General features: G+C 44.7%; 1 protein-coding gene across 4 annotated transcripts; it reads left to right on the top strand.

Moving 5' to 3' along the window:
* The first annotated feature begins 222 nt into the window (after positions 1-222).
* PCYT2 (phosphate cytidylyltransferase 2, ethanolamine) lies at positions 223-25,068 on the top strand. Of its 4 annotated transcripts, none has more exons than XM_054975718.1 (14): positions 223-355; positions 8,660-8,748; positions 9,879-10,040; positions 10,161-10,227; positions 10,567-10,651; positions 11,415-11,459; positions 15,189-15,230; positions 17,081-17,219; positions 18,336-18,418; positions 18,856-18,933; positions 20,754-20,819; positions 21,705-21,770; positions 22,518-22,606; positions 23,892-25,068. In XM_054975718.1, the coding sequence occupies exons 1-14, from the start codon at positions 273-275 to the stop codon at positions 24,016-24,018; spliced, it is 1,221 nt and encodes a 406-aa protein (XP_054831693.1). In that variant the 5' UTR covers positions 223-272; the 3' UTR covers positions 24,019-25,068. The 4 variants fall into 4 exon arrangements, with proteins under 4 accessions (XP_054831693.1, XP_054831696.1, XP_054831697.1 ...); XM_054975722.1 differs by lacking the exon at positions 223-355 and adding an exon at positions 665-684; XM_054975720.1 differs by lacking the exon at positions 223-355 and adding an exon at positions 3,697-3,786.
* Positions 25,069-27,707: the final 2,639 nt, after the last annotated feature.

Here is a 27,707-nt window from a genome sequence, read left to right as displayed (position 1 = left end):
CCAGGGGGGGGGGGAGTGCAGACGCCGCCCAGGAAGCCTGGCCAGCTTGCCTCGGGTAGGGGAGTGAGATTCGGAGCCCTTCTCCAGGGCCCGCGGCTTCCACGAGGGGCGGAGCAATTGTGGGGGCTCCCCTTTGTCACGTGACCGCTGATGGCCGCGTCCTCGCGCGCTTCAGCGCGTCACTGATCAGGTGACGGGGGACGGTCCTGGCTAATGACAGCTGGAGGGTCAGGGCAGCAGCCGGCAGTCCTGCGCTCACTCGCTACTTAGAGATGCTGCGGAACGGGTCTGCCGGGGCCGCCTCCGCCCCCAACGGCGCTTCCGCCCGACCCGTGCGCGTCTGGTGCGACGGATGGTGAGTGAGGGTCCTCTTCCCCCCCCCGCCCGTAATACCGTTACCAAGGAGACCGAGCCGGCAGTTGGGACGCCTCCCCCGATACTCCCATGACAACGGCCGCTGGGTCCCCCTTCCTTCGCCGTCCGAAACGTGCATCTCCATGGCAACGGCCACGCTGCTCTCGGCCTTGCCCGGGTGCCGGGCTGCTCAGCTTCTGCTCTGGGCAAGGAGCCGCGCAGGCTCCGCGTCCTCCTGGAGGGACGCCTGAGGATCCAGGACGCAGAGCGGCATGTTCGCCTCCGGCCGAGCTGGAGGCCCGTTCCTGCAGGCTGTGGAATTCCGCCAAGGTCAGCCTGGGCCGGAGCGCCGCTGCGTGTGCCCCGCTGGGGAGCCAGCTCTGTCGGAGGGCTGCCTCCCGAGGAAACGCGCCTCGGGTAGTGCTGCGCTCTTGCGTTACGGGGACGGGGGAGGTGTTGGGGGAGGGCTGGGGGCCCCCAGCGGGGCTTTGCCGCCTGCCCAGCTCCATCCGAAACTCCTTTGGCTCCTTATAAGACAAGCGGCCCCGTCCATCCCGTTTTCTTCGTAGATGGGGAACTCTGGGGCGGGCGTAGAGATTTCTGATCTGGCATGGAGATAGATGAAGATGTTTGTCTGTCTGTCTAGCAGTAGAAAAGAGCAAGAGTCCAGTAGCACCTATAAGGCTAATGAAATTGGTGGCAGGGCGTGAGCTTTCCTGAGCCACAGCTCGCTTCTTCAGATAGCTGCCACAAATGTTAAGTCTTATAGGTGCTACTGGACTCTTGCTCTTTTTTTACTGATCTGGCAGCAGCTCTCCTTGCGCTGCCGGCGGGGCTTGTAATGATACGGAGCAGGTGCTTCAGGTAGGCGGCCGAGTGTGTTGGTCTAATCCGCCCAGCTCTCAAGGCCCCACTACTGCATACTGTTCGCGGCTGGCCTGATCTTTCGACCCACTCGCAGCGCCTGCTCAGCAGGATCCGACTGCAGCGGCACCTTACAGGCCCCCGAGACTTTCAGGGTGTAAGCTTTCGAGAGTCAGAGCTCCCTTCTTCAGTGCTCGTTATCTGAAGAAAGGCGCTTTGACGGTGGAAAACTTACACCCTTGTGGGGGGGGGGTTATCCTGCTGAGCAGTAGGTGCGAGGGGGTCGAAAGATCAGGCCAGCCAGGAACAGCTTGCAGTAGTGGGGCCTGGATTAGATCCATCCCACTGCAAGGCTCTTTGCAGCTGATAGTTGAACAGTTACTGAATAATCTGTTGCTGCCGTTAACTCCTCCTCCCCGCTGATTGCCTTGTGCCCTGTAGTGAAGACATTTAAATGTCCTAATAAACAAACCATCCTAAAGGAACTGAGTGTTCTCATCTCGGTGCCATGCAAAAAGGACTTTGGAGTTTAGGAGGATTATAAACTTCTTCGCTGAGAGTGTTGTGCAGGTTCTCCTGTACCTTGGAGTTCCCTCATTATGAGGTGGGTCTGTTTGTTGGCCCCAATGTGACATTTGCTCCTGGTTACTGCCAAGGATCTCATTTAGCCTAGATTGTACCTTATTGTCCTGGGCTGGGTTTCATATGCCCAAGCAAATGTCTTTCAGGTCCTTCCAACAAGATTGTAAATGGGCAGGGGAGGGTAAAAGAGGCACAAGTGCATCTCTGCAGGAAGTGGTGTTAGGGCACACTGTTCTGGCAGTTCAGAGCTTTGCACTAAGGGCCCAGCCATTCTAGTGCCTCCTTCCTTTTCTAACTGATGAGAAATGTTGGCTATGTGAGTTCTGTGTTTTGATATCTCTTGCATAGTAACTGTTCTCATCTTGGTGCTGCAGAAGGGTTCAGGAACCCTGAACAGAATGTTCCCTCTTGTGGCTTGTTCTGTTCCTGCCTGATTTGATACGCCTGTGGGTACTGTACGTTCTGTCTGTTTTATTGCCTTTATATCGTGCTTTAAATGTCCGCTTTGTGTAAATAATGCCACTAATTGCATACTGGTGCTTGCTTCTGCTTGGATGTAACTTATTTAAAATATTTATACCTTGCCTTATCTCCTCCAGCTCAAGGTCACAAATCAACAAAATGTGCAAGGACACAAAAACATCATAAGTTTCTAGCAACAGGTTAAAAATAATACACAGAACCACAATACAGACGGCTAAAAAACAAAGCCAGCTCTGCTCGAAACAGTTTACCCTCCACCAAATGCTCTTTGCAATAGCAAACACTGTACATACTTTCCTGAATGCAGTAAATGAAGGCGCCTACCGCAGAGAAAACCCATGACCTAACTGTTGATAAACAATCCTAGGGGAGGATGCCGCCAGAAGAAGGCTGTCCAAGGAATGGAACTGGCATATTGAAAATGAAGTAACAGACTGAATCATTCAGCAGTATCAGTCTATCAAACGTGTGTCCCAGTCTTCCACCCAAGAGGGGTTGTCCCACTTTCTCCCTAAACTTCTTTGTGATAGGCCTGAAGTTGCCCAGAAAACTTCACGGCTGAGGAGGAATTGGAACCCAAGTTGTTTTGATGCAATTGAATCCCTTAATGTAGCACCACTCTAGGTTGTTCTTGTCCTGCCCTCCATTCCCTTCAGAGTTCAGTTGGTAATTGTATTAGACTAATATTGACAGCATCAAATAAATGTTTTATTAGTGCTTGGTAGCATAAATGCCTTAGGAACATGTGGTTTCTATGCTTAGTTCAGAAGCGGTTGATTTATACAGTTCTGTTAAATGCGAACTTCTTTCCTACCCGTCTTTCTATCAGTTTGGTTAATGAGCTTTAAGAAGTGGGGATGGACTATCTTGCAACAGTAGGGTGATGAAGAGTGTAATCCACATGGCTTGGTGTGGAACAGATTGGGCATTGCCAGTTTTCTTTAATAATCTCAGTTGCCTTGTGGGTAGATTGCATTTGTTGCTATCACACTATTTCAGGATTTGGGTAGTACAATTATGAGCCTTGATGGTGAATTCCATGAAGAGACAGCATGGTTGTTATTGAAAGAAGGCTGTTACCAGAACTGCTATTTTAAGGGGAAATTAGCAAGCAGTTTGGCTTAAGCTAGTGCAGTTCTTTACCAATGTATACCAGAGTCTGACTTCCAGAATGTTCACGCAATAAAGAGGCAGCGACTAATTGATACAAAATGTGTTTACTAGGATGTTGCATAAGCCTACAATAACACAAACATACAAGAGACATACAAGGGCTAAGAAGTAAAGGTTAGAAAAAATAGAGCCGTTTGCATTTGCAGGTACCTGCTTGAGATCGATGGAACGGGGTGATACTTCACCTGATCACGGCGAGAAGCAGAGACGGTAGCAGCGAAGCGGGGCAATATCTAATGCCTGCACTAGATACGCAGAGTGACGGTCGGGGGTCAGGAGAGGAATGGCGTGCCCGGTCGGGGTCGGGAGAGGAATGGCGCGAGCCTCATGGTAGGCAGAGCGTGCTTAAGTACCCAAAAATGTACCCTGAGGCGGGGGCCTTCCAGGTAGTTCTCAAGAGGGGAAACAAAAGCTTGATGGCTCTATAACTACAGCTAATGGGCCACTTTAGGGTCTGAATGTATGATTGTGACACCTTAAGAAGAGGGGACAAAGGAGGGGAGGGAGAGCTGGGCGGGTTGATTGGATCTGTCAGGAAGCTGGAGTTGTCTTGATGGGATCTACCCCTGGAATGTGATGGCTGTATTGATATGCGTCCATTGGGTGTTCTGGACAGTTGGCACGTAGTTCCCATCTCAGGGCGGCTTCCAGCGATATGCATATCAGGGCAAGGCTGGACTCCGTGAACAGGATAGGAGCCTAGTCTTGGAATGGCAGCCTCAGAACAAACTGTCCATGGTGACTCTCTGCTGCCTGGGAACATGGCTTCTCCCCTGGCATGCATCGTGGGCTGGCTAACAGGCTGCCCAGTGGCGAGGGCAGACCCAGTGGCCGTCCTGCGAGGAGCTCCCCATGGGGACTGACCAGCGGGTGGTGCCTGGCCAGGTTCACGGAGGGTCCTCCCAGATGGCAGTGTGCTGCTAGTGGCATTGTTCCAGGCCCAGGTGGGGTTTGTGTCCGAGGAGGCAAGAAGCAGGTGTTGGTGACACAGTCCATAACAGCGGAGAGGCAGGGGGGCAAGCATGGGCAATGCTGCCCCTAACAGAGTTCTTGGCAGAGTCTTGGAACAGCAAAGCAGGAAGCTGACATAGTCCATAGCAGACTCCATAACCGGGGGGGGGGGGGTCACTGGCAACAAGGCCTTGAGCTTTAAAGGAAGTTTTCTTCTCTTGGCCAGAAGCAAATAACTCCAGAACTTGTGACTAGGAAAGTTTTTGTAGGTTTGGATCTAGCATCTTGCATGTGATCCCTTGCATGTGTACATGCTGGGATGCATAAACTGCTTGTATGCAGCTCTCTGCCAGTCTTCGTTGTTGGTTAGAGAAGACGGTGGGAGGGATGAGAAATGGCTCCGTGTCATCGGGGTAACTGTAGTCATGTGGCCATTGAAAGGTATTCTTGGGAATGCTGTCTCCAAGAACTGACCTAAGTTGAAGTGTGACAGCTGATACGATACTCCATTAATAACTGCTTGCCTGCCTTGAGCCTGTTGCTACATTATGGGCTCAAGTCGGATCACATCTAAGGAATCAATACCATTTTCATTATTGTTAAGTTGTAACTCACGTTGTCATCGTTTTTGCTGTCAAGATACCTGTATTTTTAAGTGCTAGGTATCTTGGAAGTATTTAGCAGCCAGATTTACACATGCTACTTAGAGCAATTTCCAGCCCTTCTCCTACTGTTGGTACGAAGAAAAAGTCAGTTCTAATTGCACAAATTGGCTTGTGAAAACATGCACACTGAACTGGATTTGTTCAAGTTTTTAATTAATGACCTTGCAGGAAGATTAACTTGTAGTTGCATTTCAAGCATGTCATACGTTCCACTGCGTGGGTGTCAGTCAATTTACTATGATGATACAAGTGCATTCTTTTTAACATGTAGAGTGGGATGTGGTTTGGCTGACATGTGCAAATGTGACACACGAATTCATTTGCTTCTAACAAAACAAGATCCCTTCCTCATTCAGTGCTTGTGAGAGGCTCATTGACTTATGGAATGCTTTCCTCTTCTGGAATGTTTTTCCTCTTCTGCTTTCTTAGTTCCTTATTAGCAGGAGGGAAGCTGCATCCAACTGCAGTGCAAAAGTAGCCATGGAAGACCTAATACTTGAGTGCTTTGTTTGGTATGCAGTCCCAAGGAGACAGTCCCAATGTGCCTTCCAGAGCTGACCACTTGTCCTTTGACCAGACTTGTCCCTCTGACCAAACCCTGCTGTCAACTTTTACCCGCCTCAGAGTTTCAGATCTGACATTTCCTCATATGTCATATGCAGAGGGGGAGAAATGTCAGGAAGTAAGTTCAGGGAAGGGTTAAAAGCCCCATATCACTTCTGTATTGTACATCTCCCTCTTCCAAGGATCTTTTGCGCTGAAGAAACAACTATCAGGCTTAGATTACAGATGACTATGTTGTAACAGATAATTTGGTCCTCATAGTGTACTGAGATCATTTAATAAGGTAACCCGTATAAAAACTTGTTAGTTCTTTAAAAATGTACATGGAATCCAAAATTCTTCATAAATGACAGCCTGGTTTGCAGGTGTGTTACTGGTCCCAACCAGAGACCCATTAGCACAGCAGAAGGCTGTGCAGCCATTGCTGCACCTGTAGATGCTGTCCCTCATTGGAAAGGTGAATAATTGGGGTGTGCATAATGAAAAAATCGAGCTGAAAATGCACACAGAAATGCTTCTTTCGGCTCATTAAAGCAACTTCTGGAACAGCAGAACGAATTCAGGAAACAAGGCTATAACGACTCCCACCACCACCACCACCAAAGTTTGTGTGTTTCATTTCAGTTCTTAACACACAGAGACCACACAGGCAGCCCAGGTGGTGGTGGGCCGTCTGGCAGCATCTTGATTTCTTTAACAGTAAATCTGTCTCGACATCATACAACCAATTGGATCCAAAGAGGAAAGACTGAGCCCTTAGCTTTAACTTCATTGGTGAGAAGGGGATGTGCACCATGCGCATGGGTGCATTTTTTCTTCAGCGTTTCCTGGGCACTGGCATTGGCATTGAGTAGCTTGTAGGGATCAAATCACAAAAGGTTTACCTTGCGCCAGGCAGGGGAGCAGTAGATGGCACGGTGCCATCAGCACTAGCATTGCCATTGCCAATCACCGTCCCTTTCTGTGCATTTTTACACACAATGCAACCTAGAGTTGAATGTTTTCATTCAACTCTAGGTTAACAGCTTTAGTTGGAAAGGGAGCCAGCAACTTGTCCAGTCTCCCCCTTTTACTAGGGAAAAAAGAGGGCCATCCTCCCTCTATTTCCCTTCCCACGAAGGAAAAATCCACATCTAGGACTCCCTTTCTGTTCACTCTTACACACAATGCCAAAGGCATATCTAAACAGGGAGTCCTAGACTGCTGCAAAGCAGATTAGGGTGAGGAAGATTTGCATCTTATCTTGGGAACTACAAGGCACAGGGAAACATGGTAGAACAGCAGGACTTGAAGGTAATAATTTATTGCCTTTGTCACTAAATCAGGGTTTTAAAAAAAAAATTCACTGAGTTGTGCCGGTTGACAATGGAGCACTCTCCTGCTTGTGTGTCATGCTGGTGCCGCTTTAACACTCCCATTGTGTGCACTCGCCATCAGTTGCTTTCTTTAGGGTCCATTGTTGTGGGGGTTTTCATGTGCTTGAAGAAAAACTCATTGAATCAACAGATTTTTGAAAAATGCGATTTTTCGTTAAGCATAAATTGAGCCTCGTTTCCCCAAGTCCTCCCCTTGAACAATGTGTGCATGTGCAGCCCCCCAACACTCACTGTGATGTGTGCCTTCCCCAAGCATCCTTCGGGCTCTGTAAACACAGAACGCTATTGTTTCATGCTCTCAAACTCAGTGGGTCGATGGTTTAGAAGGGAGGGCTGTGTTCTGTGTGATTTTGGTATCATTGCATGTAAAAACCGCTGGCCCGGAGCCTCATCTCTCCACCGCACCCACTTGAAAAGAACAGCATGCAACTGCGCATGTGCAGCCAACACCTGTCTTGTGTGTGTGCAAGAAGTCAAAACACATGAAAATGGAAAAAACCAAATGGATCAGATCTGAGCTCTGGCACTGGCCCACCCAGAACAAACCAGTAATGGAATGCGCACCTCTAGTGAATAAAGCAGGTCAACTCTCCCCACCCCCTTCTTGCCAGACATCTGTCCTGGTGGAGAAACAAGAATTCTTGCAATTACTGCAGGTTTTAGTATCATTGCATTCTTCAAATGCAAAACAAGTTAGGACTTTCCACTTGTGGCTTACTCTCAGTCAAGTTTCTATAAACATTTGTGACATTCTAGTGTACTGTAATTCTTTATTATACTAGGGGAACAGGCATCCCTAAGTCATGCAGATAATGTGGTAATGGGCAGAACTTCGAATGAAGAAAGAGAAAATGTCTGTTTAACAGGAGGGCAGTGATGATAACTAGGAATAAAGCCATCTGAGGAAGTGAGCTCTGACTCATGAAAGCTCATGCAGGAATAGATACTGATAGTCTTTAGGGTGACAATGAATTTTGGTTTTGTTTTCCTAGGAATAAGCCATACCATGCACTTCCCGGTACTCTTCTTTGCACATATGCACTCCCAGCACTTGCACAATGATGTCACTTCCAAGAAGTGACATCATCATTACTGAGCATGGAATAGATACTGATAGTCTTTAGGGTGACAATGGATTTTGGTTTTGTTTTCCTAGGAATGGTTTTGTTTTCCTAGGAATACCATGCACCTCCTGGTACTCTTCTTTGCACACATGCACTCCCAGCACTTGCACAATGATGTCACTTCCAGGAAGTGACATCATCTTTACTGAGCATAGGTGTGCTCCTGGGCTTTCCACGAGGCAAATTCAGCCTGTTTAGGGCCAAAATTGGTCCTAGCGAAGTGCGGGACCATGTCCGTGGCTGGGCTTGACGACATCACTTTGGAAAATGCCCCACCGGAAGCAAACCCAGTGCCTGTTTTTCTGGGTGCCTGCTGGAGGTGGGTGATTGCCAGGGGATTTGCTATCACCCACCAATCGCCAGCCATCAGTGGGCAATGGGGCAAACCCCTGGAAAATTGTGTGCCATCAACAGGCAACTGGGAAGCCTACTGTAGCATTCTATGAATACTGCAAAAGGAGAGTTTTATGATAAAACAACCAGGCCAAGCTTTTCACACAAACTTTTTTGTATTTTTTAATAGTTATGATATGGTGCATTATGGACATTCCAACCAGCTGCGCCAGGCTCGTGCGATGGGGGATTATCTTATTGTGGGAGTCCACACAGACGGTAAGAATATGGTTTCACTTGTGGTTATTTCAGAATCACCCTAATAAAAGATGCCCAGATTCCTTTCTGAAAACATGGTCATAGCAAATTCCTTTCAGCGAGCCCCTACTAATCTCTGTTACTCTCTAAATCCACATGGAGTTCACAGATTCTGGAGATTTTTCTGAATCTTGGCCTATATTAGGTTGAGTCTAGCTGGATTCAAGCTAGGAATCAGTACAGTGGCATTGTAGTAACAGGGCTAATTAATGCAATTGTTTTTATCAATTTTCTCCATGCAAGCTCTCTTATATTCTCTAAAGAACTACCATCTGAACACATTAAACTTTGCAGTGATAGTAAAGTCCTAATTTTCTAATTGCTGGTGGTGATGAAAATGTTACCATAATTTATTTGTAGCTTCATGAGCAAGTCTGCATAGAGTTTTATGGGACAGGGAGAGTTAGGAAATAACAGAAAATTGCAGTTAGACGAGGGGGAGGAGAGGAATGGTAAATAACAGGTGGAGGAGTTAAGGATTTTTATTAAATCCTGTCCATCTGAGGAGAACTGTTTTAGAAACGGGGGAAACAATTACTGTGTATTCAGCTGGTTTTAGCTGAAAGAAATTAGACTTTTTTTGTAACAGTTAAGCGTTGTTTATTGAGTCTGCTTGGTTAAGATCTATGGCAAGTGCTACTGAATATTGAATCTACTGAAAGCGGGCTTTAGAAATAAAATATGTCTTGCTTGATGAGACGAAAATTCTGGCTAGTCAGCACTGTCTCCAGCAATGGCTGGCCAAATGACACTGGAATATTGACAAGGTAAGTTTTTATTACAGTTGCTCCCCTTTCTTGCTTGTCTTCGCATCTGGTAATTGGAAGTATATTCTGAAGATGAAGAAAGCAGAGGGAAATTAAAGTACTGAAGCTATACCATACTGACCACTCAAAACCCTGCCCAGACTTCTGCTGGCATTTGAGATACCATCTTACATTGATCACATTTTCCCAAGCTTTTTTTTGCAGCTATGAGGTCTCGAAAATAAAAATTAATTAAAAATTGAAAATAATTATTGTAGTAAATGCCAAAGACGTCTAAAATGTATGCAGGCCTGATAGTAACATTTTGCTCTTCTTAACCCTCAGAGGAGATCTCCAAGCATAAAGGTCCTCCCGTCTTCACACAAGAGGAGAGATACAAAATGGTGAAGGCCATCAAGTGGGTGGATGAGATCGTGCCAGGAGCTCCCTATGTTACAACACTCGAAACTCTGGATAAATACAATTGTGACTTCTGTGTACACGGGAGTGAGTATATGAGCTTTTTGTAGCCAGTCATCTGTATGTACTAACAGTGGCCAGACTCAGTGGAGGATTTTAGAACCCTTCAGTTTGCCAGCACCAATTCGATGCTCTTTTTCTTTGTAGATGACATCACACTTACTGTGGATGGCAAGGACACTTACGAAGAAGTGAAGAATGCTGGGAGATACCGGTAAATCCCTTCTTGTTAACTGATGCTGCCCTGCTTGAAATGTATGCCAAATGTCAGAATACTGAGGGGTTGCTAAAGTCATACTCATTTTGTTTATTATAATTGTGACTGTATCTGTGGCTCCCAGGTGGGCTAATGTACAAATGCTGATCAGGCCCAAATGGATCAACATCAGGTTTTTTTAAAGACAGTTCCAATGTTCTTGTCTTCTGATTGTCCGTAGTGTGCCTCAGGAATGTTCTCTCTGCAGTAAGGAAATTCAAAGTTGAGGGTGCTGTGGGCTCTCTTGAGCAGCGCTTCCCAGAGCCCCGGTCTCACTCTGACCTTGTCTTATTGCAGGGAATGTAAACGCACTCAGGGAGTGTCCACCACAGATCTGGTTGGCCGTATGCTGCTCATGACCAAGGCTCACCACAGTAACATTGTGAGTCAAAAAGAGGGACAGAGAAGGGTGGGGGAGAGGGAGGCTTCTTGCCTCTATTGGTTTCCTGTGGTACTCAGGTCTTCTAGTCTAAGATTGCTTGCTGGGCAGGTTGCAGTAATGTTTCTAGGTTCTACAGCCTGTCTGGGGAAAAGCCAGCAGACTGGTATCTGCTCATCCCTGTGGTATGTACTAGGACCTGAGCTGCTTGGCAGAAGTCTTCTAGGCACCAGATGCCAAAAACAAAAAGAAGCATATGCTTGATGAAGTGGCCTTTGAAATGAATTCAGAATGGTGCTATTAGCGCTTAGACCTTGTGTACTGTGTGGGTGAACTGGTGAGGAGGGAAGAGAGAGGACATGTTGTTTGTATGGGTCACCAGATGGCAGTGTTGGGGGATTACAGAAAGGGAGTTTGAGTGGGTTGCACAGAAGGGGGGATGCTATCATGGCATGTGTGTGGCGGTGCCAGGTTGTGGCAGTTTCTTATATGGGTAGTGTGATCAGTTCTCCAAAACTACACTTGAGAGTGGACCAAAAGTATCTGATTTTGAAATTTCACTTTGTGCCTCGTGGTTGAAGATGAACCCCAACAATGTCCTACACAACATCTGTGCAAGTTTCAGTTGAGAGCTTTTCTCAGAGTGGGTAAATCTGAGTGATGACATCTGTGCCTAATCTAACGCAGAATTTACCATATTCCTTTCCTGAATTTGATGGATCCAGTGAGAATTATTCACCCTTTACATACACCATTTTATTCTCAGGATGAAGATATGGATTATCGGAAGCACACAGATAACTTTGGGAAGGTAAGGGCTCACTTCCATGTTCACAACTTGAGTCTTGGCTGGGAGAGTGTCCCTGTGATTTATGTTACTCCTTCCCAGGCCTTTTTTTCTGCCGGAACACGCCGGAACAGTGTTCCAGCAGCCCTGCAAAGTAGTCGTGTGTTCAGGTGGCCCTGACCAGCTTGTGATGGAAAGGAGTTCTTTAACTCTCGCTCTTTAGCTGGTTGGGGGAAGTCCCCCCCACCATCTGAAGAGCAGGGGTTAAAAGAGCTCCTTTCTGCTTGGCAAGCAGTGGGAAAGGAGCTCTTTAATCTCCACTCTTCAGCTGGTTGGGGAAGCCCCAAACGGGCTTTAAACTTCATCTAAGAGGAGAGGGATTCCCCCCTTCCCAGATGAAGTCTTCTCCCTCCCTTCCTTCCTTTCTCTTTCTTTCCATGTCTTTCCTTCCTTCTTTCTTTCTCTTCCTTCCTTCCTTCTTTCCTTTCTTTCTCTCTCCTTTCCATTTCATTCCTTCTTTCCCTTTCTTCCTTTCTCTTTCCTTCTTTCTGTCTTCCCTCCCTCCCTTTCTTTCTCTCTCTCTTTCTCTCTCTCTCTCTTTCTCCCTTCCTTTGTCTTTCTTTCTCCTGCAGGGAGGCAGCCACGCCATGCACGATGATGTCACATTCTGGAAGTGACATCATCGTGTAGTCCTGGGAGTGCCATCTCCTGCCAGGAGTTACCCCAGGTGAGAGTTCCCCCACCTCTTTCCCCAGAAAAAAAGCCCTGCTCCTTCCTGCCTGGTGGTACCCTGACCAAAACTGACTTCACAAATGATGAGGGGAAAAGGACCTGCTCATGGTTGAGTTAATTGTAGATGCTCTACAGTCTGTTCATAATCAACAATTGTATAATAACCCTAATCTGACAATTCCAGACTGATCACGAAGGGGGCTGAAATTATTGTAAAATCTTGGGAGAAGTAAAGGCAAAATTTCTTTCTTGATATAGGAAGCTGTGGTATGGTGGATCCTAGACATAACAGTTTGCAACGCAGAAGTCCCCCATATGCCTGTGAAGCACTTACACTTTCCCCATGTCCTTTTGTTCCCCTCCGTTGACCACTATGTTGAGCAGGACTTAATTTCAGTTCAGCCAGGCTGGAGATGATGAATAGAGGAGATGAGAGATCCAGAAATGGAATTTGGGCGAGGCTGTGTGTGTGTTAAGCTGCAACTGCTTTGACTCCTGATCCAGTGGCAAATCCAGAGGCACAGAGGGAAGCTCCAGACTGCAGCCTGAGAAGCGTAGCAGACACACATTCTTTTGGCATTAATAGTTTGCTGATTTGCCAAGGGAGTGTCTGTGTGCTGCTTCATCTTTGTTTCCTGCTCCGTTGGCTTGGCTACTTATTGAGAAGCACTTGTAAAAGGACAAAGATCAAGTCGGCGATCAAGGGACTTCTTTGGGGTTCACTACAAATAGATTTCACTACAACTAAAACCCTGTTTAAGCAGTCTGAATGTACTTTGAATTCTTTCACTGTCTGGCCTTTTTCATTTATACAATGGAGAAGATTATGTGGGAATATTACTGTGCCATGCCAGACCTGCTTGTGTTCTCAATGCACTAGAACTGCCTCTGGCCTCAAAGAAGTTTCTTTTGGCATCACAGTTGCAATCTAATACCAAAGTAGTGTTGATTGAACTAGTTGTACAAACACTGCCAAGTCCTGTCACATGGGGGAGCTAACATTCCATTCTGCTCTTTGGAATTCTTCCTGGTGCCAGTAGTAGTGTGTGTGCGAGCGCGCGTGTGTCCTGCATGAGAGAGAGAGAGTCCCCCCCCAAAAAAAACTGATATATCAGAGCCAAGCTACAAGTGACACCTGACACAGGTTGGACACTTGTCAGCTTTCCTCAAGTTTTGATGGGTAATGTAGGCATCCTGGTCTTGCAGCTGTAATGGAGAGCCAAGCTGTAAAACCAGGACGCCTACATTTCCCATCAAAACTTGAGGTAAGCTGACAAGTGTCCAACCTGTGTAAGGCGTCACTTGTAGCTTGGCTCTCAGAACAATGGAAGGGGGGAGGTAGAGTCTGTATGGAAGCGTATGGGGAAAGCTTTTCCAGTTTGTTAACTTATATACTCATTTTGGAGGTAGTGTTATCTCTGGATCTCTCATTAGATACTATATCAAAAATCACAAGTATGAAAAAAAGGATAGCAAACTAATATGGAAATCCAATGTAGTTACGTTTCAGTAAGAGAAATATGAATTTGAATAGGAGAGCCAAAATTGATTCATATGGTATTTTAATCATTTTGTTTTTTTCTCTAGCTAAAATCTTTGATAACAGCTTTGAAGCCTCACTTTCAAATTCAAAATAGCCGACTTGTATAATTCAACATTCTCTCAATCTTGTGCACTTTTCCATTCTGATTGCAATTTTAAATATTCTGTTCTAATATTTGAGAATTCCTTGTTGCCGTATACTACAGTTTTGCTTCCTGAATCTGAGAACTCAAGTATGTTTCCAGTTGCCAATTTTTGAACTGTTTTGTATTTTTAATAAATGGCACCCCCTACTGTGATCCAGCTGACCTCTGAGGTAAAATCAAAACAAAAACATATATTCAAACTCTCCTGGATTTCTTGTCTATTCTTCCTTCTGTAGAAACCAGTTTTCATGTCTCCATTACTATGGAGGTATACCCTCCTCGGCTATGATCTGCCTATATCCCTAGACTAGATCTTAACCTCCTGAATTTTCATCATAATAAAGGGGGGAGACAAGGAAAAAACCTGTTCTAAAGTAGAAATTATTAGGTAAGAAATAAAGAAGGTATAATCTTGATATGTAGGATTTAAAAGGCACTAAGCTTCTGCAGGCTGCATATCATCGAATAATTTTCAGGACAGATTTGGGCAAAGATTTAATGTTACCTGTCAATGAATCCGTGGCTTATATCACTCTCATAAAAGTATGTCCTTTAATCTTGTCTCTTTCTTCAAATGGAGATTTATAAAACTTGACTTGGTCAGTATGGGGTCCATGCACACAAATAAATGTTGATTTTCGACCTCCACAAAAACAATTCAATATCACATGCCTTTCTAATTTGTTCTATAACACAAGTTCAGCACATTTTAAAAAATCTCTTAATTCAATTGTAACACCTACCTTTTTAGTGAGACTAGAAGCTGCAAATACATCCTGCAACTTCATATGCTTAGATAATGTTCATGACATTTCCTAGGTTGGGCTTCTTGTAGGAATAAAACACCTACCCCATATTTCTTAAGCACCATGGAAACACTACCTTCTCTTATTAGGGTAAGCCCCGTCACATTTACTGAAAGAACCTTAGAAAGACCCAATCCAACGTATATGACTTAAATCAGATATTACCATCTTCCAATGAAAGCCTGTTTCTTCTTGTATTTATGATTGCTCTAATTCCTTCAGTGATTTTTGAGCATCCTGTCCTATTTACAAAAAAGTTAAGTCTAAATGGGGTGCCCCATTTACTTGATATCTTTCTGTTGGAGAGGCTCAGTCAAAAATGTTAGACTGTGTCTTCTAGACAAGGTACCCAGATAAAGATAATTCAAAGCTCACATCATGTTTTCCTGTATACTTAAACCTTTATTCTTCCATATATTCCTTAATAAATTTTTTTCACTCAAAGAAAAGCTACCAAGATATCCTTGGGTTCGTTCAATTCTTTGCTGTTTTAAACCCACTCCTAACTGCCCCATCTATTCCAATAGGTGCCTGCTTGGGCAAACCATGATAGTCCGACAGTACTTTCTGTAAGTAACAACTAGCTCACCCTTCTCCGCACATTCTGGGAATCCCTTGGACTTATATAACTCCTAAATCCATTCTGACCTTCTTCTAAACTGAGCATAATATTATCATAATCTGATATCACCTTTTGCCAATATTTCTCTTGCTGATTTAATTTAGCATTTAATAGCTTATTCTCACCCTTTAATTCCTCAGTTCTTTTCTGTTGTTCATTTATTTTAGTATACAATAGGGTTATTTCTCCTATAAGATCCTGTAATTTACTCTATTTTCTCCTATTCTTCTATCTGTTTTGGTTAATATTTTCTCTAACTTCTGGGCTCTTTCCATTGACTTCTGTATAAGTCTATCTTCCAGGTTCTTGAGTTCCTTAGCCAACACATTGTTAAAAGACTCTGCCAGACAGTGTTTCCATTAATTTCTTTTCAAAGATTAGTATTCTTCTTCCTAGCCAAGCTTTCAAAAGTAATTAATCCCTGATTTGTCCTTCTGTTAATGAACCAATCACCTCTTTCACCTCATAAATAATCAGTTAATATATATATTTAAATGCTTATAGATTCAATTAATATGTATAATTACCATGAAAGAATAATTAATTCCAAAATATTTGCATATCTACATTTTTTAAAACCAAACCATCAGAATCTGCATCATTACTCAATACTCAATCAGCAACAATTCAAGTAAAGAGTTACATTTCCCCTCCAAATCAGCGTCAATCTTTATTAATACCCCTTTCACACTTAAGCACAAAATAATCTTAAGGGTTCCACAAATTCATTATTGATCAGTGTTCATAAAATAAATGTAGTCTGTCGAGACATGCTTCTCAAATTAATACCTTATTTCAACTAAGCTGAACTTCACATAAGAGGGAGTACAGTTCTGATGGTTCATCAAGCTGGTCACAGTCGTGAAAAGCAAATGGGGTGGCCCAGCTCCCAGTTGGCTCCAAGGACAGTGCAAGCGTAGTGTCTTCAGTGGTATCCTTTGCATCTGCCTGCAACATGTGCCAGAGGCACAGCCTCTGACTGAAGATAAAGGGTGGGTTGGCTGACCCCTTTCTTCTGGTGCACCTGACAACCGGTCTCCTCTGCCTCCACTCCCTAGAGGGAAGACTCTTCCTTTGCAGCACTACATTGTCAGTGAGGCTCTCTAGAACTTAGTGAGACTGTCAGCTTGCTCCGAGAAGTATCAGAAGGTGCTTATTCCTCTTTTGGTGCTCATACTCGAGCACTTCACATTTTAATAACTCCAGTCAATATAATTTTATTAAAGAAATCATGATAAAATTGATCTGTATTTAATACAGTTAACATACCAATGGTAAGCACATTATTACTAAACAGCCAGGGCATTGGGAGAGAAAACTGTTCTTTTATTATGTGATTGGTTCAAAAATTTTGAAATGGGATTAATTTCTTAATGGAATAACTGACCAGTGTAATATAATTCACTGAGTAGACCATTGAAAAATAGAGCCACTTAGAACAATTTGTGTAAGCTTTCCCCTTCTGTTTCTCAGGTTCTTATACATTCTTTTTCTCAGATTGATCTATAGTTATCTGTATTATTTCTACAAATGAAAATGTATATAGTTTTAAAAAACAAAGTTTCCAGAAGGTTTCCTATCGGTCTTTCTACCTGGTTGTGGTCTTTGCTAACTCTGTTACTTATGAACAGTGCTCTAGATTAGAAACAATATTTGATATTTTGCAGACAGGATCTCTAATGCTGGTAAATAAGCCAATATCAGTGATGGAAAAGAGAAATAACAAGTTGGAGCTAATGTAAGATGTATCTTTTCCGCCCAAGTGGAATAATATTTCAGTTGTGCTCAATTCTTCAGGGTCCTAAAGGTCACAGCCCCTGGACTGGAGTCTCTCAGTTTCTACAGACATCCCAGAAGATCATCCAGTTTGCCTCCGGCAAAGAGCCACAACCAGGAGACACCATCATCTACGTGGCTGGTGCCTTTGACCTCTTCCGTATCCTGAGTCTGCTGCTTTTTGGGAGTGGTGGTGGATTGAATTGGGAGAGTGCTGTTGAGGGACATTAGGGCCCCCTCATCCTGAACCTCAAGCCTCAAGGAGTCTTCTGTTCGTTGCAAGTAGCCACAAGTGAGCTTTAGTTGCCCTTCCTAGAAATTCTAATCGCATGCAGTTCCTTGGCTCCTTCCTGGATTTCCCCCGTAGTAGAGAATGTACTTTGAGCTGTGGCTCTTAGCAATCTGCCACATATTAAGAAATCAGCCCCATAGTATACCCCTTTTCATTTCCTTTTCAAGGCCATATCCGGTAAGCATTTTGTACTGGGGTAGTTAGCCTAGCCTAGGGATGTCAGATGGAAGTAAGTGGCCTGTGATGCTCTGGTGCAAATTCCAAACTCCCCATTGTCCTGCTCATAGTGATCTTCAGGAAAGTGAAATTTGTCTAGTCCGGTCATATGATGCAGCAAGGATGCCTTCCTCTGATTAGACTGGGACTGACGTCACAAGAACTGTTGAGGGGAGCATTATGTCCAGTAAAGGGATATACTCAGACCTAAGACGTGCTATATCTTTCTTCCTGTTGAGCAAGCCTAACTCTACCCCCACCCCCAGCCAGGCACGACGAAGTAGTAGATATGCTTATAAATGATTCAGGGGCTAGTATCGGTTTTCTGCCTTGCCTCTGTCCTCAGTCTTTAGGTAGTGCAGCACGAACATTCAGTTGAGAATTCATAACTTCATTCATTAAAGAAAAAAAAAGCTGCAAAACTGCTGTAGATGACAGCGTGTGTTACTTTGTGATGTTGCAAGCGGCTGCCAATCAGTGCTGTGCTCAGCTGGTTTCTGTTACCAACTGGCAGTACTTATTTCCCTTGAGCTCCATGCTGGGCAAGGAATTGTACCTCAGCAAACAGCTTGGTGCGTCTGCTTCCATAACCATCTGACTGCTCCCATAATGTACCCTTATGTGCACTCAAACTCAGATCCGTTGGACTATCGCAGCAGTTGCCGATACCAGCAAGAAGAAAAGCATATGGTTTGTGAGAAACGAGTTGCTTTTCATCCCTCTGATTGTGTGCCACGTGATTCCTTCCTTAATGTGTATATCCTTCAGACATTGGTCACGTGGATTTTCTGGAGAAAGTGCACAAGTTGGCAGAGCAACCCTATGTCATTGTGGGGCTGCATTTTGACCAGGTATGTCTCAGTGCCATAGTACCTGGGCCCAGGGAAAGTAGAAGATTACTTAATTCTTCCTCATCTGAGACCAGCAAGGCCAAACTAATGGTGTAACTCAAGTTGGGTTGGGAATTCCCAGATGCAGCTTACAGTCATGTATAACTGAGAAGCTGACATTCCGGAGGGGATGAGCGGAAAACGGGGGCCCCCACGGTTATTTTGGCTTGGGAAAATGGCACAGGAGGGAAGGTTGAACCCTCTCTTTCCTCATATCACATTCCTGAGCTGAATTTGGCCCCAGAACACTTGGGAACATTAGTTCCCCAGTATTATGTGTGACTTCAATTTGGGGGATCTCCACCTCACCTCGTGTCACACATATTGTCTAGGTGAGCCCTGTTGGTCCTACGGTGCCTTATTTGTGCTGGTGATGATTTCTGTGCATTCATCCACAGGAGGTGAATCTGTACAAAGGCAAGAATTATCCCATCATGAATGTGCATGAACGAACTCTCAGTGTTCTGGCTTGCAGGGTGAGTATGCGGCCCGGCTCTGCCTCTTGAGAACTTACTTGCTCCTGCCATGTTGAAGAGGGTGCCATCTAAGCTAGGGCTGACTTGACTATGATGGGCGACGTCAAGGACACGGCAGTCGCTGAAGGAAGTGCTATGAACTGTATAGCAGCTGGATTGCCTGCAGAATGAGTTCTCCAGCTCAGCACTAGAGGTCATAGTGTCCAGACTGCTGTTGTGAAAATATACTGCTACGTCTTCCCCACTCATAACATGAACAAAGCAAAATGCTCACACCATTGTCACTGAGGGAGGAGAACTGCGGTGCATTTCTAATTCTGGACACGTTCTTCAACCTCAACTCATTCTTCAACTCATTCTTTCTGAGTTGAATTGGGATGAGGACGTTTCTTCAGGGTTACTAATTCTTCAGGGTTTGCAGTCTATTGGGGTCGAGGGGGTGGAATGCCAGGAATACTTTTTCCTACTCATGCTGTGTGTCTAGTTTTTTGAGCACTCTCAGAGCCAAAACACACGTTAAGAAATACCTAGGTTCAGCACGTGTTCTCTTACCTCAAGGTTTGCCGGGATCTGTAGGCATCCTGGAAGCTTAAAGTTTAGCATTTACAGAGCAGCAAAAAGGGGAAGGGAAATACAGGCGCCTGTATTTTAAGCTTTAAGCTTCCAGGACGCCTTTAAGCTTCCAGGACGCTTACAGATCCTTTAAGCTTCCAGGACTTTAAGCTTCCAGGACCCCTACAGATCTTTAAGCTTCCAGGACGCCTACTTTAAGCTTCCAGGACGCCTACAGATCCCGGCAAACCTTGAGGTAAGAGAACACGTGCTGAACCTAGGTATTTCTTAACGTGTGTTTTGGCTCTCAACCAGTGTTAATTAAAGGACTCCTAGTGCCGTTCATGTTATATGGTAATGCTGAGTAAGTGATGCCCAGGGTGTAAGAGTTTTGCACTAAATAAAAACCCGTGTTCTGCAATGTGGTATTGGAATAAATGTTGCAGAACTGAACTTCTAAACAATTTTCTTTCCGTCCGGCTGCAGCTTCAGAATAAGGATTTTTGAAAATTAAAATAACGAAGGGAAAATACAGATGGTAGTCACAGGAGTTTAATAGGTAATAAGTGTGTGGGGTCAGAGAAACATAGACTGGAGTTCCAGTTGTGCTAAATGCAGTTCCACTGATGTCCACACAAAAATTAAGAATTGCCCAGGTTTATTCTCCCATACCAAGTTAGCAAGAAACTGCTGTTTTGTGAACAAATCTGAGATTCTCCAAGAAACTTAATTGACTTTTCTTTATATTCCATAACTGAGAGCCAAGCTAGACGAACAGATTTTTAAAGAGTTGGGTCAACTTGAGTTTCCTGCAGCAAAAACAGCTTTGGGGGAATAGCTGTTAAAAACAAAGAGCTTGTGCGGGGTGGGGGGGACCCTCTTCCCACCCACAGAGGCCTTCTGAGGCTGTTTGGGCTCTCCTTTATTTTTTTAACAGCCACTTACTTTTTAACAGTCGTATGGCTGCGGAAACCTGAGTTGGGCCTGGGGAGCCCAGACCCAACTCTTTAAAAACCTGCATGTCTAGAGAGACCGTGATAGTTGTCTCAATGTGCAAATTTCCAAATCTCTGTCTTTTTAGAATGGCAGTCCTATTGGCATGGACCTAAGTTCTGCGTCAGTCAAGGGTTAGCAGAAGTTACCACTGCAGATGTGGCCTAGTGAAACTTCCCAGTGCTGCAGATATTCTTCCCAAACCTTTAAGTTTAGGATTCAGTAATGGGAAAATTGGAGTCGTCATTAGATTTTTTCTGTTTTTCCTTCTCTAGTATGTTTCTGAGGTGGTGATTGGAGCACCTTATGCAGTCTCTGCTGATCTGCTGGATCATTTTAAGGTGCGTGTGGTCTCCTTTGAGTAGAAGTGTTTGTGTGTGACTTCTTCCAGCAAATCTGTGTCTGTGTATGTAGTTATGCACATGTTCAGAAAGCTCCAGTCAACAGGACATTGGAAACTGCACCTTGCTTGATCTAAAGCAGGGTGTGTGCTGTTACTGCCATTGAACCATAGCAATGATACCTTCTTTTCTTTCATTTTAAGCACTAGTCTTAATTGAGGACTGATAGCTTTATAGGCAATGAGACGTCATGAGGGATCCGCTTTCAGTGTAGCCAGTTTCTTTCTGGGGGTGGGGGCGGGGACAGATTAAACCTGCATTTAAGTGGATACACACAGACTTGAAATAAAAAAGAACAATTTAAAACTGTTCCCAAACTGCTTCAGACATGGGAAGAAGGTGTTCCTCTTCATGTATGCTATCCAGTAGGTGTTCTAAACAATTGCATCAAAACGTGCACTCATTTGTTAACAGCAGTTCTAGTTATGCTTCTGGGTGCTGGCCTTGGCTTTTTCTAGGTATTGTTTGGAGCACACTGGAAAAATCTGTAAAATTAGTTTTACCAGGGGCCATCCTGGGACAGGTAAAAAAAATGAATGGTGTGGTGCAGGCAATGATAGTTCTACAATATCCCCTCTAACACTGAAAGGCTATCATCTCTGCGTGGCCTGAGTACAGATCCCTGTTGGATAAGGTGAAAGCTTTTGCTGTAAGGAAGGTGACACTGCAATGAGAAATTGCTAACGTCTTCTGCTTCTACCATAGTAACTTTGCTTACACTTCCGGGAATATTTGGAGAATTTTCCCTTTGCCTCTAATACATCCCCGGTGTTTAATGGGAAATTAAAAATCAGAGGGTGATGACAATATTTGCTTCTTTTGTAGGTAGATATTGTATGCCATGGGATGACTGAGTTGGTACCAGACAGGGACGGTTCAGACCCATACGAGGTAAGAGGTTAGGAGAGCTGAGACTCTCTTTGAGCCAATGTTGCTATTGATACTCCTAGCTGAAATCAGGGCCGGTGCCACCATTGAGGCAGTGAGGCGGGTGCCACGGGGCCAGAGGGGGTGCTGGGGGCGGAGGCGCATGCCACAGAGCTGGTGTGCCTGGCCTGCAGCCGCTGCTGCAGTTGGCCAGCTCCGCACTGCTGCCGCCGCACACCCCCAGCCAGGCGCAGCAGCCGTGGGCCAGGCACAGCAGGCGACTGGGGCAGTGTGCAGAGCACGGGCAGCCTCCTCGCACCGCCCCAGCCACCTGCCCGCCAATGGCCGCGGCTTTGCTGCGTGATGATGTCATCATGCAGTCCGGGGGGCACATGCGCTGTGTGTGCACGCATGGGAGGGTGGCCACAGGCGCCAGAAACCCTGGTGCCGGTGGTGGCCGAAATCACAGTACACGGCCAGCAGGCATGTTTCCTTCTGGAAGGGATGTGTGGACAGCAGGATGATACAGGTATACGGTTGTTGTCTTCTGTTGACAATTGATCTTCTGTCTCAGTGACCAAATATAAAGCTTTTGTTGTGATGGCTGTAGGAACATGCAGGTCCTTTCCTACAGTAATCATAGTTACATGGCCTGCTTTTTCTGCAGCTACAGCACATACATACAGCCTCTTGGCTTTTGAAATGTATTTTGGAAAATGCCCCTTGCTAACTGTTTGAAAGTACTCTTGTCCTGCAATCTCTTCTCTGTAGGAGCCCAAGAGACGTGGTATCTTCCAGCAGGTGGACAGTGGCAACAATCTCACCACGGATCTGATAGTGCAAAGAATAATTAAGAACAGGTTGGCTGCCCTTGATTTGGGCATATTTTGTGTTTGTAGTAGGACCTCTATACTTGTGTGGGACAATCTCCCCATACTGCCTTCCCAAACTAAGCCGGTCTTATTACCAGTGAAACACCATTGACAGGAGAAGGAAGGAACTGTAATTAGACAAAAAACAACATATGTCAACAGTAACATTTTTGAATGCTGAAAAATAGGTCTTCGGACCGGGTTTTATCCTGCATAGCTCCCCTCCCCACCCCCTGCCATAATTTCTAGTGTGCTTTGATGCCCGGCACACAATACTGCTGCCGCCTTGCCCTGTGCCATTCCTGAGAATGACTGTGTATTCAAAATTCTGTGAAAGCTCAGATACACTAGGGAAACCAGAATAAATAATGCAAGTATGAATAAACCATGGATGTTCACCCAGTTTTCATGGAGCACTGAATTTGAGTTTTTATTGCAAAAACTGGAGCTACTTCCTGATAGCCACCTTTCTTCCTCTGCTTCTCTGTATTAATCTGGGGCTAAATTAATGTGGCTAATCAGTACACACGAGACAGACTTCATGTGAAGAGCACTTGATTGGTCCTGCAGTCATTGCTGGGAATGGTAGTCTAACCCTTCCCCGCTAGCGAAGTGGATTTTCTTGCAAAGAACAGCCGCTCAACTGAAGAGATTGTCTTTCAAAGAGCTTCTCTCAAAGAGAGACTTGATTCTCTTTCAAAAATCCAATCAGCTGGTTTTCCTTCAGCTCAGAGACGGAGGTGGGGTGGAGGGAATCCAAGCAGCGATTTTCCCTGGGAGGGACTGGATTTCTCTTGTGCTCGCAAAACATCTCGTTTTTTTTCCTGTCTCTTGTTACATCATTCCCCATTCCCCCCCACCTCCATCCCAAGTTCTCAGAGGATTTTTGAAAGAGAGAAACGTTGAGCGGATGTTTTTTTTTAACTACAGTTCCCAGGGATCATTGCAGGATCTGACACTTGCCCATGAGTATTGTGTGTTTTGACCCTAAGGGTACGAAGGAGCCGAGCAACTGATTTTTGGCAGTTGGGCATGCTGGTTGGACTAGTGCTTGAAGAACTACTGCTAAGAATCTCATTGAGGCTGATCCTTCTTGCACTGGGGCTTGTCTCTTAATGTTTCCCTTTCTTTGGGTTTGACATAGCCATATGTCCTCGTTTCTTTCAGCTGTTTCAAAGAGGTCATTAAAACTGACTCTGACTTGGGGAGGGTAGATAAATACTGCCTTACTCCTGGAGAGGTGAGAGTCTTTTGGATCTTTTGGTCATTGCAGGTTGGAGTTTGAAGCCCGAAACCAGAAGAAAGAAGCAAAGGAACTGGCTGTGCTGGAAGCCATGAAAAGAAGAGAGGAGGGCAAGCAGACGGCAGCTGTATCGTGCCAGGAGGACCATGAGAGCTAGCATGGGGAGGAGTGCAGCAGAATCCTCCCCTCCTGAAGCTGCAAAATTTTCCTGGAGGACAGGATACTGTTGGCAGCCGCAGCAAGGACTGTGGTCACAATCCTCCTGGCTTCCAGTGCACGAGCTGCATTTGGGCATTCAGGGTGCTGCTGCTACTTAGCCCAGGCCCACTTCCCACAGGAAGATTTTTAACACTGCCCTCCCAATAACAGGTTTTAAATCCTATTAACATAACACTATGTGGTTTTACCTTCTGACAGTTTCTGACGTATTAGAGCTGGGGAGTGAGGATCGTCTCTGCTCCCCTTCTTTTTGATGCTTCACCTTTTACAGCATCCCTCTAATTTCTGTCTGCCAGACACAGTTTTGGTAACCTTTAAAGTTCTCCTTCCTGGCCTGGCTCATTGCCTAAAGTACAGATGAGGGCCTAGAGTGCTCCTTGGGGTCGGGCCAGATGCCCTTCGCATTTGCCTGGAGACTGGCCACTGCATTTCCCTACTGGGCACAAAGAGAAAAAAGCGGTATAGAGCCAGCCTGCTGCTGATTCCACTGCCTTTTTTTGAATCTTTTCAGTCTGTTATTGTGGATGGAGTTTAGACAGCCTCAGGCTTCCCCACTGACAGACTGCGTCCTGCCTCTTCTGTGCTCAGGCCATGTTTGTTGATAGGTTCGTCAACTTAGCAGCAGCATGACGAGGCTAAAAAACTATATATTACCACAGCATAAAAAGAATGGTGTAAGTGTTCTAAAGATCTCATTGGGGCTAGAGCTGCTTCCTCTATAGACCTGGCCCACTTGAGGCTTCACAGTCTTCCACACTGGCCTTGTGGTTCTTTCAGAGTGGGACCGAGCCCAGCGCACTTTCCATAATATTTACTGCTTTGTACAACCAAGCCAGGTGTCGCTTGACTGAGGCCCCTTTCCTCACACGTTGCAGGGAACACATTGGGGTTATGTATAAAGATCGTGTCATTTTCTTCACCGGCAGGCTTTTTTCTATCAATCGTATATTTTCAGCAGTGGAAATTAATAAAATGTTGATAACTTGTGCATCAGCGAATATTATTAAGCTTAAAAAGTGTTGAGAAGAGACCATTAAGACTTTTGGTCAAACCAGCTATGAAAAATGAATACTCCTTGTGTACATGTGAAGATCCAAGAAAGTTTTTTTGGGGAAAAAACCAAGGTGTTTTTTTCCTGACACCTTTTCCCCAGTTTTTCCAATGGAAAAAATTGAAATTGGGGGGAATACTGAAAAAAAAATCCTTTGAACTATTTTTTCTTTTAGAATGGATGAAATGCTTTTAAAGACAAAGTCGACATTTTTATAGGTATAGGGGTCTTTCATACAGGTTATCTGCTCTGTGTTCAAAGCTTTTGGGAAGTGAGTTTTTTCCCTGCTTCCTCACAGCATTGTTGTGCATTAGTGTACCTCCATGGGTTTCCCCAGCTTTTCTCCAGTCTTTCTCAAACCTACTTTGTTCTGAAGTTTTGGGAAAGACTGCAGTAAAACCAGGATAGTTGTGAGCATGGAAAAATTTGCATTTTCTGGTCCATGGCAGCCATTTTCCTCTGTCCCCATGGCAGCCATTTCCTCCCCCCACCACTAGGGACTTTTTTATTTTTTTATATTAGCACTAGAATATAATCATATTGATATACTGTTATACCAATAGGTGTAGCAGGTTCACAGAATTGCCAGCCACTACATATTGTTTTTTAATCCAAGATGTATTTCTGCACCTAGGATACCAAATCTTCATGAGGAAAGTATGCAGGGCATTCATTGCTTCTTGACTGTTGCATCTCTTTGGTTGTCTTTTTTGATCTCACTCTTCCGCTGTAGTTGACCTTGTCACCTTTCCTTCAAACTACTGTGACACACAGAGCCACAGACTGGGTAACATGTAGCTTATCTTGCTGGGGACGGGCAGGATCTGAAGCAGGTGGGGAAGAAATCACACCAAAGCCATGTAGGAAAATTCTGAAAGTTGTGTTGAAAAGTGAGCTAACTCATAGTCACAGAAGGAAGAAGATAGCATCCAGTTGGAATTATGTCTAGTTATGCAGATGTTACTATTATTACAGCTTAAATTTATTGTGAATTCAATATAAAACTGATCATAGTTTAATCAGTGTAGTATGATAATATGTTTTACGTGATTTGTAATTTATTTCTACCACTCTCATACTTTCTAAACAAATCACTTCTTAAATTTGGCATCTTCCAGACAGCCTTACTGCCTGGTCAAACGTGCTCTAAACTCATGTGTGATTGGGGGAAATCCAACTCTAATGTCTGACCGCATATGGTTTGGGGGAAGGGAAAAGGGCTTCTGTGTGTGTGTGCAGAGGTAGGTGTGGCTTCCTCTATCCAGCTTGCTTTCTTAGGGCCAAGCTACAAGTGACGAATGACACTTGAACGGCAAGTGAACAGACTCACGTGTATTCCTCCCTGTTCATTTGCCTTACATTTGCACTCCACTCGATCACTACGTGGTCAAGTGTCATTCGTCACTTGTAGCTTGGCCCTCAGATAGAAAAGAGCAGGAATGGGGTCCTTCTTATGTTTGCCCAGGAGATGTGTGGAACAGGAGAAGGAGATAGTCTGCCTGCCGTAGCTCTCTTCTATTTGTGAAAGCAAGCTGGGTGAAAAACAGTGCAGATGAAGCTGCTTCTTCCTCTGCACTCACACACGGAAGTGCTTCTTCCTTCCCCCAACCCATTTTGAAGCTGAGTGCAGCAGTCACACGTTAAACACAAACAGTTGAGGTTTCCCCCAAGTCACACATTGAGTTTACAGCATGTCTGACCAGGCCCCTAAGTGTTCAAGTTTCAGTTCCCTTTCTTACTTTTTAAAACAATCATTTCCTCACAGATTTGTGGCCTTTCCCTTGTTGTTTTGGTTTTCTCTGTTTTTACTCCTTTCTGAAACCTGTTTTCCTCCAGTCATTTCTTCTGAAACATCTTGATTTCAGTTTTTATCCTATCTGTAATGCGTGTCCCATTTCTCATTGTTCCATCTACCTCACTATTTTGTGAGCAGTGCAGGTTTTTGAAAAAAAAAAGCATGTTAGTGATATCTCATGCAAGCACTAAAAGTACCGTCAACAATCAACAAGAATGTTGGGAACACAAGCAGCCAATCCTCTCCTCACACCCACCTGAACGTTTCTTCTAAAAGCACACCCAAGCACCTTGCCTAAGAGCCATTTTCAGTCTCTGTGCGCGCTATGTCGCAGCCCCTTGACTCTTCAAAGGGGGCTGGAGTGGGAACAAGAACAAAATACACTACTGGAAGTCAAATCCTCACCTTCCAAGGTAACGGGAACAACCACTGGTTCCTGCTAACTGACCCTTAGCTTAGAGTCCCAAGGAACAAAGTCTCCAGCCATAATAGGTCAAGAAGTCAACCCTGCAAGCTAGGACACCTGCAGCTTGAATTTCACAAAAACAATTACTTGGTAGCTGTAGCCAAATAGTCCAGAATACTGGATTTAGATTTAAGCCCCCAAATCCAAATAACACTACATAAGTATAATTAATAAACTTTATTAAGAAGTGATGCAAAAGATTACAAATATAGAAATTGTGCAAGATAGAAAAAATAAAGCTAAATATTATAAAATACCTAGGGATTCCAGGAGCCCACTGGTGGTGGCAATCTTCTTGCCTGGTAGGAGGTAGGG

The sequence above is a fragment of the Eublepharis macularius genome, chromosome 4, assembly GCF_028583425.1.
Source record: "Eublepharis macularius isolate TG4126 chromosome 4, MPM_Emac_v1.0, whole genome shotgun sequence".
Taxonomy (NCBI): domain Eukaryota; kingdom Metazoa; phylum Chordata; class Lepidosauria; order Squamata; family Eublepharidae; genus Eublepharis; species Eublepharis macularius.
Note: the sequence above shows the minus strand (reverse complement) of the source record. Positions and strands in the feature narration are given on the sequence as shown.

What these genes read in the sequence shown, in the direction of transcription:
- PCYT2 (XM_054975718.1), top strand. Translation starts at nt 273, where the DNA reads ATGCTGCGGAACGGGTCTGCCGGGGCCGCCTCCGCCCCCAACGGCGCT. An exon ending in TGTGGGAGTCCACACAGACG is followed by an intron (nt 8,749 to 9,878) that starts GTAAGAATATGG and finishes CTTAACCCTCAG; the next exon opens with AGGAGATCTCCAAGCATAAA. An exon ending in TGGTGCCTTTGACCTCTTCC is followed by an intron (nt 17,220 to 18,335) that starts GTATCCTGAGTC and finishes TATATCCTTCAG; the next exon opens with ACATTGGTCACGTGGATTTT.